The sequence below is a fragment of the Capricornis sumatraensis genome, chromosome 4 (assembly GCF_032405125.1).
Source record: "Capricornis sumatraensis isolate serow.1 chromosome 4, serow.2, whole genome shotgun sequence".
Taxonomy (NCBI): domain Eukaryota; kingdom Metazoa; phylum Chordata; class Mammalia; order Artiodactyla; family Bovidae; genus Capricornis; species Capricornis sumatraensis.
The window spans coordinates 159,896,737-159,908,971 of record NC_091072.1 but is presented as its reverse complement, the minus strand read 5'-3'; the positions used below and the strand labels follow the sequence as shown (position 1 = coordinate 159,908,971).

General features: G+C 49.9%; 1 protein-coding gene across 1 annotated transcript; it reads right to left on the bottom strand.

The window, feature by feature from the left end:
• Positions 1-560: 560 nt before the first annotated feature.
• Positions 561-12,037, bottom strand: RIBC2 (RIB43A domain with coiled-coils 2). The gene is made up of 7 exons (XM_068972211.1): positions 11,924-12,037; positions 11,022-11,103; positions 8,134-8,478; positions 6,381-6,499; positions 4,764-4,991; positions 1,798-1,964; positions 561-639 (listed from the first exon to the last, which is right to left on the bottom strand). Exons 1-7 carry the CDS (start codon positions 12,035-12,037, stop codon positions 561-563), a joined length of 1,134 nt encoding a protein of 377 aa, XP_068828312.1.
• Positions 12,038-12,235: the final 198 nt, after the last annotated feature.

Here is a 12,235-nt window from a genome sequence, read left to right as displayed (position 1 = left end):
CCACGTGAAGCAGGTAAAATGGCTCCCGTGCAGACTTCCCGGGAAGTCCAGGGGTGAAGACTCTATGCTCCCAGCGCATGGGGCCGGGTTCCGACCCTGGTCAGGGAACTAGATGAGAGTTTGCACGCCGAAACCAAAGGCTCCTGTGCGCTGCAACAAAGCCTGAGGATCCCACATGCTGCAGCTAAGACCCAGAGCAGTCAAATAAAATTAAATAAATAAACATGACACTCTTAAAACAAATAAACAAAGTGATGCCTGTGAGTGTGGGTAATGCACCACTGGAATTGAGAGCCTAACTCGCAGGCCTTCATCCCTGGGTCCCCAGCACGCAGAGGTGCTCTGGAGCCAGTTGGAGCGGAGTGGAGTGGACACGAATCCTCCTCATAGAAATACAGGAAGAGGTTTAATCAAACTTTGTCTACAACAGAATAATTCAGTTCAAACGGTATTTCTGGACCAAAGGGTGCTTTTTTTTTTTTTTTTTAATAGCTATGACTCTTCAAGGTAACTGTGCTTTACACATTAACGGTTCAGAGGAAAAGAAGGTGAATTTTTCCTTATCGACTTCCTGTATTAAATTGTGTGAAATAGTCTTCAGTGGCATGATTGGTAGAGAGTTCTTTCATATGTTCTTTCCTGATAATGAAACAAGGAGAAAAAGAAATCAGCAAATGCCTGACTTCCTAAATGTTCTACTTTTTATCGGTGTCTTATCCCCAGGAGACACAATTCATCCCGCACTACTCGCTCAAGGGAAAGAAGGGACATTTCGTCACTGCTGATTGGTTAGCCTGGCGTGGTGCAGTCCATGGGGTCACTAAGAGTCGGACACGGCTGAGCAACTGAACTGAACTGAACTGGCTGGTTAGCCTAGGGACCTGTGCGTGTGAGATGTGGGGACATCTTAGAATTCCGTGATTGTAAACACGCTTGCCCCTCCCATTTGATTTCTGCGAGATGGTCTCTTAATTCTCCCCATTTTGGCCCTCAAAGATGGAACCATCAGTCAATAGACATCTGATTGGAAAAGATACTCGTGGGTCCCCTCTGAGTTCAACCCAGAGCTTGAAGAATAGAGAGATTAAAGAGCTAAATAATGTGGTTTTAGTGGCAGATTCACCTACTGATCCACATTTGACACTTTCTGTAGCTGGAGTCTGAACTACTCTGGGGGCTTATCCTTAGGCAAGAAGAGACTGCCCCTCCCTCTGCCCGGTGGGCCCTCCCTGCGGTGGGCAGCTGGCACCGTCGTCCCCTGTGTCTGGGCCACATGCCTCCTCCTGGAAGCCCACCCGGAGTCCTCCCCTGGGGCTCCCAGGGACCTCTGTAAACTCTGTTACCAGCACCTGTGTCCGAGCCCACTGGGCTTTGCCGGTGCCTAAGTGAGGACTATCCAGGGACAGGTATTTATGGAATGTGGGCACAGGGGAGTCTCAGTCCCTCCCTGGCCTGCGTGGGGACCGATGGCTTCCTAGCACTTGATTTCTGGCTTCCTAGGTCTGAGCCTTTTCCCCGCTCCTCTTTACCGGGTAGCTGTGCCAGAGCCCCACTCACTGCTGCTACGGGCGGGGGTGGGGGGCCTCTGGTGAAAGATACCACAAGGGTCCTGAGCCTATGGGCAGGAAAGATTCAGGGAAGGTGAGCCAAGGGTCCAGGAAAGGTCGGTGATTGCTCCCTGGGCCCTGCAGGACACCAGCTCTCACCTCCCCTTTCCCCAGGCCTGGTGCCCTTGATGGTGCTCCCAGTTCCCAGCCCCCTCAACCACCCCCCACCCCCAACCGGCCTAGCACTCACTGCAGGAGCTGCTCCCTGGCCAGGCTGAGGTTGCTGCAGTCCAGAGCCCTGCGCAGGCCACGCTGTAGGCGCTGCTGCTGCCGCTCAAACAGCAAGGTGGCGCGAGCCTTCTGAATCCTCCGCCGGTCCCAGTCCATGTCTCGCTGGCGCTCTTCCTCCTGGAGCCTCTACAGAAAGGAGAGGCGACTCACCACCGCCTGTCCCCCAGGAGAGCCCCAGAGGGGATTCCCCTGGTGGTCCAGTGGCTAAGGCTCTGAGCCCCCAATGCAGGGGGCCTGGGTTCGATCCCTGGGTGGGGAATTAAGATCCCATGTGCTGCACTGAGTTCACACGGTGCAATAAAGACTCTGCATGCCACAGCTAAGACCCAACGTAGCCAAATAAATAAAATAATTTTAAAAAATGCCTGGCTATGCTTTAATTCGGAGAAGGCAATGGCACCCCACTCCAGTACTCTTGCCTGGAAAATCCCATGGATGGAGGAGCCTGGTAGGCTGCAGTCCATGGGGTTGCTAAGATTTGGACACGACTGAGCGACTTCCCTTTCAGTTTTCACTTTCATGCATTGGAGAAGGAAATGGCAACCCACTCCAGTGTTCTTGTCTGGAGAATCCCAGAGACGGGGAAGCCTGGTGGGCTGCTGTCTATGGGGTCGCACAGAGTCGGACACGACTGAAGCGACTTAGCAGCAGCAGCAGCAGCATGCTCTAATTTAAAAAAAAAAAAAGAATTGGGAACGATATGGGCACATAGAAGCCCACACTGAGAGACAGAGTATTCTTAGCGTGATCTCAACTTCCCAAATTATGTCCTTGTACAGAAGAGGAGCCGGGGACAGGACACCAGAAGGCATGTTGGAGGATGGGAGAGGGATCTTCTGAGTGTGGGATTTCACATGGGATGTTTTCTTCTTCTTGTGTTTCTCTAGCTGCTTATTTGGAGAAGGCAATGGCACCCCACTCCAGTACTCTTGCCTGGAAAATCCCATGGATGGAGGAGCCTGGTGGGCTGCAGTCCATGGGGTCACTAGGAGTCGGACACGACTGAGCGACTTCCCTTTCACTTTCCACTTTCATGCATTGGAGAAGGAAATGGCAACCCACTCCAGTGTTCTTGCCTGGAGAATCCCAGGGATGGAGAAGCCTGGTAGGCTGCCGTCTATGGGGTCGCACAGAGTCAGACACAACTGACGTGACTTAGCAGCAGTAGCAGCTTCTTATTAATTTTCTACAGAGACTGAAAATCAGACCAAAAATGCTGCTTTTGGGACAGATGGCCAACGTTCCTTGCCAGGCAGTTGGGCTGAACTACCGTTATGAAGGGCAGAGCCGGGCCTGGCGAAGGTGGCGTCCTGATGCCAGCCTCAGGCTCCTCCCACTTTGGGCTAACACCCCTGCCTCACCCCTTGGCTGCTGTCTGTTTCCCCTCCTAAGGCGAGGTGCCCAACCTGCTCCCCATCTCCTGGCCCAGGCCACCCCTCCCTCTCCCCGTGCCCGTCTGCTGGGAAGCTCACACCGACCACAGCATCACACGGAGCGCGGCTGTCATCTGCGGACCCCTTGGGAACCTCGCCCATCCTCTGCAGGTCTGAGAATGTCTCCAAATCTCTCTCCTGTTGTTATTTCACGTCGTCCAGTACTCTTGCCTGGAGAATCCCATGGAAGGAGGAGCTTGGTAGGCTACAGTCCATGGGGTCGCAAAGAGTCGGACACGACTGAGCAAGGCTCTCTCTCAACATACTCAGAAATGACCCTTTCCCTGCTTTCCAGTGATTCTGCCTCTTCTCCAAAGACCCCCTTCCAATCTCTCAGCCATCACCCCCCCCAGGGGGCAAATGATGCCCATGGTTCTCGAACTCCAGCGGGTATCAGAAGCCCTGGCGGGGAGGGAGCACTTGCTGAATGTTTCCGGTTCAGTAGGCCTGGCGAGGGCCTGAGGATCTCCATTGCTCTTGAGTTCCTAGGTGCGGCTGGTCCAGACGGCCTGCTTTGGGAAGCTCTGCCCTCACCCTGTTGTTGCCAATACCACCCCTCTCCGGAGTCTCACCTTGGAGTCCCATCCACCGCAGTGAGGACCTGCCCCTCTTTCTCCACTCCCTTGTTCCCACGAGGTTCCCCCACACTGTGACTGCCAGTCCGCGGACTCGACACCCCTCCATGGCCCCTTGAACTCCATGTGTCCTTATCTTCCTCCTCATTCAGCCCAGCGTCCACAGCTGACACCCCCTGGCAGACACCTGGGCACCCTGAGCCTCCCACCTGGTCCCACTCGCCAGGCAAGCTCTGACCATCCTTGAGTCCCAGCTCTCCCGTAATAGGTGAGCATGGTCCTACTCACAAGAGTCGCTTCAAGTTCATGACTGGGACTCAAAGTAGATGGAGAGGGGAGCTGGGGCTTCCTGGCCACTTGCCCCTTCCCCTTTCCAGATGACCTTTGAGCACTTTTGTTCTTGCAAAACTCCTACCCCTCCCCCTCCGCTGCTGACCACTCTCCTATTTCACCAGGAAATAGGGGCTCCAGAGAAGCCCCTCAAGGAAATACAGCCCTACCCACCCCCACCCTGTGGCTGCGGTTAAGGCCATGGTCCTTGCAGTTTCTGCCCCCGCAGAGAGAAGCCTCTCCCCAGGCGACTCCCTCCACCTTCAGACCTTTGTTTCAAGGTCATGAGTCCCATGATGACCCTCCGCACTCCCAGCACTCTCAGCCCCCCTTACCCCAGCTTCCTCCCCTGCCCAGCACCCAGCACCTGCGGGATCATTCCACTCTTGTCCTCCCCTACAAACGGAACATAGACTCCTTGAGGGCAGCTTCTGGGGCCCAGTGTGACAGTGGCTATAACTAGATGCTCCAGGAAGGCGGGAGGGAGCACAGAGCCACGTCTGAGGGCTGGGGCGGGTGGAGAGGGGTGGTGGTGGAGGGAACAGTGGGGGGCTGGGGGCTTGGGGAAGCGGGGAGGGGACAGGCACCAGCTTCTCCTGGACTTGCTGTTTCTGCACCAAGCGGATTTCCTCCAGCTGCTCCTGGCTCATGCCCTTCCAGCGGTCGGGCACCACACGATGCGGCCCGAAGGAGCTGGCTGCCTGCTGCGGGTTCTCTGAGAGCAGGTCCCCACGCAGCAGGTTGGAGATCTCGGCTAGGTTGTCCTCCTGTTCTTGTTTTCTCTCTCGGATTTTCTTTTCCGCTGACTCCAGGGCCTGCGCAGGGGAAGATATTAAGGAGGATGCTCTGAAGGGGCTTCCCCGGTGGCTCAGACAGTAAAGAATCCACCTGCCATGCGGGAGACCCGGGTTCCATTCCTGGGTTGGGAAGATCCCCTGGAGGAGGGCATGGCAACCCACTCCAGGATTCTTGCCTGGAGAATCCCATGGACAGAGGAGCCTGGCAGGCTACAGTCCCTGGGGTTGCAAAGAGTCGGACACAACTGAGCAACTCAACACATTGTCTGAGTGAGCCTGGTGGGACTGAGGCACAGGCTGGCAAACCTTGAAGGGGCCCTTGAAGGAAGAATGTGCTAAACAGGGCTCCTGAGCAGGTGGGTGGAGACTTATCAGGTATAGACGTGGGGAGGTCCCTGGACCCCTGGCTGCCTGGGCGATACTGGGTGAGTGGGCTGGGCTCAGAGGATCACTACCAGTTGGTCATGTGCATAATCCCGGCAGGTCTTTGTCTGCGGTGATTTGCCAAAGCAGGGAGCGGCCTCCCCCCATTAGGTGGCCATCTCCCCTCGCCTTGGCCTCACCCACCCCCAGGACAGGGCTATGTACCCTTCCCTGTGGTCCTGGTCACCCTGGGCCAGCGGCAGGCCACAAAGAACTGCCAACCAAGTGATTTGCAGAAGTGGTGATTTCTAAAAGGTGTTCCTACTGCCTGTCAACCTCAGTCCCTAAGACAAATAAATTTCTGGTCAAATCCCTGCTTACATGAAGGTGATGGGTAGAAGGGACAGGCCCTGGCTTTGTGACCTGCAGCTAGACACCTTCCCTCTCTGGGCTAGAGTTATTTCTCTGTCAAGTCAAGAGAAGGATGAAACCAGTTCTCTTTAATATTGGACAGATGGGGCACTTTGCTAGGTGCCCTCAGTAGCAGGTGCTAACAAGGAGGCCAGCCTGACTGTATTACATAAGCGCATACTTTGTCATTGGACAGGTCTGATTTGAATACTGGACTTCTAATATTTGGAAGTCCAGTGTTTACATCTGCCAAAGCAAATCAGATTAGTACTCAGCTGTCTCTAAGAAAGACCATTCCTCCCTCTGAGCCTGTTTCTTGATCAATTGAGTTCATGGTGCCTCTCTGACAGGGCTGTTGAACACAGTGACTAATAAGATCAGATAATTGTTGCAGAGATGAAAAAAAGAACCATATTCTGGGAGTCCACCAGTGGTGTAGCGGTTAGGATTCCTAGGCTTTCACTGCCATTGTCTGGGTTCAGCCCCTGGTCAGGGAACAGAGATCCTGCAAGCCACGTGGCGTGGTAACAACAACAACAACCATGGCTATCACTGATGAGCTGAGAATGCTGGGACACTCAGGGAGGTGGCTGTGTGTCTTCCCTCCCCTCCAGACAGGCCTGGGGTATACACCTGGTTCATGTTGAATTCTTTCACAGTTGTACAAACTGCCTTCCTGGTGGCGGTTTCCAGATTCTGTAAGTGCTTGGCTGTCTCATCAAACTGTAGCCTTGTCTTCAAGTAGAGATCCTCTGAAAGGAAGGAAAATACAGTCAAAGCATGTGTGTCTGCCCAAGGCTCCTTCCCAGATGTGCAGAGTGCCCTGTGGACTGTTGTTTCTGCATCTGCTTCTCATCACGCACCCATCAGAAGAAGGGGGGTACAATGGAAGGCTCATGGGAGACACAGATGAGTTAACTCAAGCCAAGCTCTCAGACCCGTGCCCAGCAGCGTTAGCAATCATTACTGTGGCCTGGTAATGTCTACGGACACGACTGAGCACACTTATCTGTGGTACCAAGGGAGAAGGGCTTAGGGGGCAGCGTAGTAGGAGATAAGGTCAGACTGTGAAGGCCTTGCTGGTGGCTTGAAATAAATTTGGTTTTGATTGAGTAAGTGTGTTAGTCGCTCAGTCAAGTCTCTGTGCCCCTATGGACTATAGCCCTATAGCCCATCAGGCTCCTCTGTCCACGGAGTTCTCCAGGCAAGAATACTGGAGTGGGTTGCCATGCCCTTCTCCAGGGGATCTTCCTGACCAAACCTGGGTCTCCCAGATTGCAGGCATATTCTTTACCAACTGAAACAATCATTAATGAGTAAAGTAAGAAGCTATTCGTTTTGAACAAAGGATCCCACTTAATTTTTTATTTTTGGCCATGCTGTGAGTCATATGGGATCTTAGTTCCCCGACCAGGGACTTAAGCCATGTCCTCTGCATTGGGAACACATGGAATCGCAACCGCTGGAGCACCAGGGAAGTAGCAGCTTTATGTGTATATACATTTGCCTTGGCACGTGGGATCTTTGCTGTGGCAAGCAGGCTCTAGAGCTCACAGGCTCAGCAGTTGCCACGCAGGCTTAGCTGTGCCATGGGATGTGGGATCTTAGTTTCCCTACCAGGGATCAAACCTGCGTCCCCTGCACTGGATGTCAGATTCTCAACCACTGGACTACCAGGAAAGTCCCTGAGCAGCTTAACTTTTTAACAGGATCATTCTGGCTATTGGGCTGAGAAGAACGTGTAGGGAGACCAGGGCAGAAGCTGGGAGGCCAGTCAGAGGTTATTTCGGTGATCCAGTTGGGATGTGCTGGCCTTTGAGTCTGGTGGTAGTGGTGGAGGCAGTGATGGTGGTTGGAACTTGAGATGACTTGCTGCAGGAGTGCGTGTGGCATCTGAGAGAGAGGAAGGAGTCAAGATGACCTGGTCTGGACCGGAGCAACAGGAAGAACAGAGCTCCCATCGGTGGAGGTGGACGGTCAGGTTCGGGGGATGATCCAAGTGGCTTACTAGACACGAACTGACATAGGCTAGACCTTTGTCTTTCCCACTGTCTTCCCAGCAGGCTGTGAGCACACTGAGGGTCAGACCAATGCTGAGTTACCCTGGGCTCCAGGATCCCACGGGCTCCCTGACAGACCACAAGCTCAGGAAGTGTTTCCTGCATGATGGACGTGTGGCTAAAGACGTCCAAATCCGGAAACACGGGTTCTGGTGTCTCTTTGTTTGGCCATGTGGCTAAAGTAGTCTATCAGTGAGGCTTAAGAGACAAAAATGAAACAAGAAAAAACCCACTGGGGTTGGTTTGTTTTCTTTTTTCGTTTGTTTGTTTTTTGGGGGGGTTGATCTGGTAAAGCACTGAGACCCACTTGTCTCTCGTTCCGTTACCTGCACATTTTTGGTTCTCCCGGCCAACTATCCGTTCTTTTTGCTGTTGCAGGGACCATTCCCTGTTTTGTTCCTCTTGGAATTTCTTCCTCAGATGGAAGTTTAAATCCTCTCCCATGAACTTCTGCATTCCTGATATTGTATTCCAAGCATCATAATCTGACTGCCGGGCTGGACGATCTTTCTTAAGGGCTAGGGGGTCAGAGAGGTCAAATTCACGACGCGTTTCCGGACTCTGAAAGCTCTGTTGGAAATCGTTGATAGCTTTACAGAGATTTTTCCTATCTCTCCTTTCCCGGTTTTCTGATATGCATGCAATCTTGTCATTTTGTCTCATTTCAGCAGCTAGAAAAGATACAGCATGTTCATTAGCGGAAGATTCAGAGGAAAGAAAGAAATTTGAATCTCCCCCCAAAAATAACTTTTAGTGATTCTAAAAGTCATCCAACTCTCCCAAAGGTTAACACAACCATTAAAGGATTAGAATTCTGAATATAAAAAAGCACCTACAAATCAACTTTAAAACTAACAACCTAACCACAAAAGGGGCAAAGGAAGGGAAAAGGCAAATCACTACAGAGAAACCTGAATGATCAATAAGCTTGTGAAAAGATCATCAACCACTCGAGATGGGAAACATCCAATGAATTGAAGAAACATTTTAAAACGCTAAAAATAGCAGGTATTAGGAAGGATGTGGAGAAACGTAGAGGTTTCTCATTTACTGCTTGTGAAAGCGTGACTTGGTACTTTTATAACCGTGGAAAGCAACTTGCCAACATCCCCTAAAACTGAAAACGCACACATCCTATGACCTGTGAATTCCACGTCCAGGTCCACCAGGAACATGAGCATTGGGACACAGTGCAGGAGAGTCACTAACATTGTTTGCAATTATTTAAAAAAACTGGAAAAAAATCTAAATCAGCCACCAGCAGAGGAAAAAGAAACTGTGGTTAAAATTCATAGAAGAAAATATCATAAAGCAATTAAAATGAATATTCTGTATGGAGATCACCTACAGGTTCCCAAAATAGGTTGTTGAATTTCTTAAATGTTGCAAAAGGATACATTCAATATCTTTTATGTAAAAATATAAAATACACAAATTTTATATTGTCATGGATAAACCTACATGAAGGGTACAAGTACAGAAACACGCATGGGAATGATCACATCTCTGAGGAGGGGAGAAGAGGAAAATGGTAAGATGGAGGAGAGCTTTAGCTACTTCTGTGTGACATTTAATTCTCAAAAATCATTCTCAATATAAGATATCTAAAGCCAGGTTGGCAAAATGTTCACACCTAGTCTGGTGGTGGGTATATGTATGTCTCTCACATCATTTCTGTAAATTTGAATTACTTTTGTAAAAAATTTTATTGAAGTATAATTGATTTACATTGCTGTGTTAATTTCTGCTGTACAGCAAAGTGATCCAGTTATACATATATATTCTTTTTTATATTCTTTTCCATTATGGTTTATCACAGGTTTCAATTACTTTTACACTACAATTTTAAAAGAAAATATGAAACACTATAAAGAAGAAAAGATCCTGATGCTGGGAAAGATTGAGAGCAGAAAGAGATCAGGGTGACAGAGGATGAGATGGCTGGATGGCATCACTGACTCAATGGACATGAGTTTGAGCAAACTCGGGGAGATGTGAAGCTCAGGGAAGCCTAGAGCACTACAGTCTGGGGGTCACAGAGTCAGACACAACTGAGCGACTGAACTGACCTGATGAAGAAGCAAGTAAACTTTATTCATCATGCCATCACTCCAAATTTACCAGTGCTCATATTTTGGTATAGCTCCTTGGTGTCTTTTTCTAAACATATTTTTATATATTTTTAACTTATGTATAGACATTGCTTTGCTGACTAAGGTCCATCTAGTCAAGGCTATGATTTTTCCTGTGGTCATGTATGGATGTGAGAGTTGGACTGTGAAGAAAGCTGAGTGCCAAAGAATTGGTGCTTTTGAACTGTGGTGTTGGAGAAGACTCTTGAGAGTCTCCAACCAGTCCATTCTGAAGGAGATCAGCCCTGGGATTTCTTTGGAGGAAAGATGCTGAAGCTGAAACTCCAGTACTTTGGCCACCTGATGTGAAGAGTTGACTCACTGGAAAAGACTCTGATGCTGGGAGGGATTGGGGGCAGGAGGAGAAGGGGATGACCGAGGATGAGATGCTGGATGGCATCACGGACTCGATGGACGTGAGTCTGAGTGAACTCTGGGAGATGGTGATGGACAGGGAGGCCTGGCGTGCTGCGATTCATGGGGTCACAAAGAGTCGGACACAACTGAGCGACTGAACTGAACTGAACTTATGTATATTTATATATTTAAACTTAATTGATAACCCATTGTACATATAATTTTGTATCCTTTTTTTCTATTCAAAAAATCCTTATGGTGCTTTAAAAGGCATTTTTGGACATAACCGGGGCAGAAATGAATACTATTTGAGAATCTGACCCACAAGCCAGAACACTTTTACTTGAACCGTGCCTGGTTCTGAGTCAGCTCTGGGGTATGGGCTCAATAGTGTGTGTTGTCTACTATTACCAGCTGTCCCTGGTAGAAGGTCTTGAGCTTTTGGCAGAGAATATGTGTGTGTATGAGGTTTTTCATACCTAGTTTTTTAAAGAAAACAGAGAAAAATTTACATATCTGCACACAATATATTTTCTACTCATATAGAATTCAATAGCTAATTTTCAAGTGTGGAAGAATTGGTGCATTAAGTTAACTGAGCACAAGAAACTGAAATTTTAAAAGGAAGAAGAGCGTGAAAATGACAAGGCTTTACATACATGAGGAATGTGACCTGGGTCTAAAGGCACACAGCCCTGAACTATGGCCATTCAGAGAATGCTCACCAAAGGCTTCCTCTCTCGCTTTTTCAGTTGCTGCTTTTATGTTCTGGTCACAAACCTGAGCATCCCAGGCCATGGTGTCACCCTGGGTAAGGAAAACAATGGGAGAGAATAAGAGCCAGACAATTTTATTCAGTTGATAACAATCCTACTTATTTTTTTATAAACCAAATCGTCTCATACCCAAATGCCCTTGTGTGCCTCTGTTGGTTCTTCAGCCTGTCTTAACTTTCCCTAGAGCTTCCTTCTCCCTTTCTTAGTCAGTAGGTCCTCATCCTCAGAACACTACTTAAGCATTACCTCCTCAGCAGCAGCAGCAGCCTCCGGGAAGCCCTCTCTGCTTTCCTCTCCCAGCCCTAGTTGCGTTGACTTCCCTGCATTATAATATGGCCATTTTAACGCCTGCCTCATCCACTGGGCTATCAACTTCACAAAGTCAAGGATCGTCTTATCCCTCATCTCCAAGGCCTGGCTCAGGTTTGCCACAAAATAAGAACTCTCTCTACTGGCATCTGTCTGTTGAATGGACTGGAGGAAATCCCTGGCAATGTAGAAAGTCTGACTCAGAGAGAGGAGAACCGCATTCCAGTCTCTGGCCACTAACTCCAGGTAAGCTCGCTCCCCGCTGCAGGACTCAATTTGCCTGACTGGCAAGTGACAGGGAGCATTTTTCGGTCTTGTTCTGAGGTCTCCCTCATTCTCCGCAAACTCAATACGTGGAACAATTCTTCCCGGCAAAGCTTGGATCCGTCCGCGGCTGTGCCTGGATCACAAGCTTCATTCCAATAGTTCATCATCCCTTGCCGCTCGCTGCTCGCCTCTCTTGTTTCCCCCGCCCCCTTGTCCCCTCCCCTCCCCCGCCATTCCCTCCTGGCTCCTCTCCCTTCCGATCCGGAGGGTCTCACCCCGATGATCCTGTTCCTGGCGTTGAAAATCCGTTTCTGCCTGCCCAGCTCCGCATATCTTCTTTTGGCCAGGACAAAATCCTCCTGCAGGTCCTTGGGCTGTGCTACCTCCATGACTGCGAATTGCTAAGAAATTCTAAAAGGTTTCAAAAACATGCGAGATTAAAAGAGAAAACAACAAAAATAAAACTAGCTCAAGCCCAGCGAGGCTGGCTCCCTAGGAGTCCGGGCAGGTGGGATGCGAGCCTGCCCAAGAGGCTTTCAATCGGCCTTCTCTCACTGCCCCAGAGGCCTGGAGTCTCGGTTTCCTCG

Coding starts and splice junctions, on each gene's coding strand:
- RIBC2 (XM_068972211.1), bottom strand. CDS start 12,037: ATGGAGGTAGCACAGCCCAAGGACCTGCAGGAGGATTTTGTCCTGGCC. Junction 11,104..11,923: donor CCAGGAACAGGATCATCGGG/GTGAGACCCTCC, acceptor TTCCTTACCCAG/GGTGACACCATGGCCTGGGA. Junction 4,992..6,380: donor AAGAATTCAACATGAACCAG/GTGTATACCCCA, acceptor TCCCCTGCGCAG/GCCCTGGAGTCAGCGGAAAA.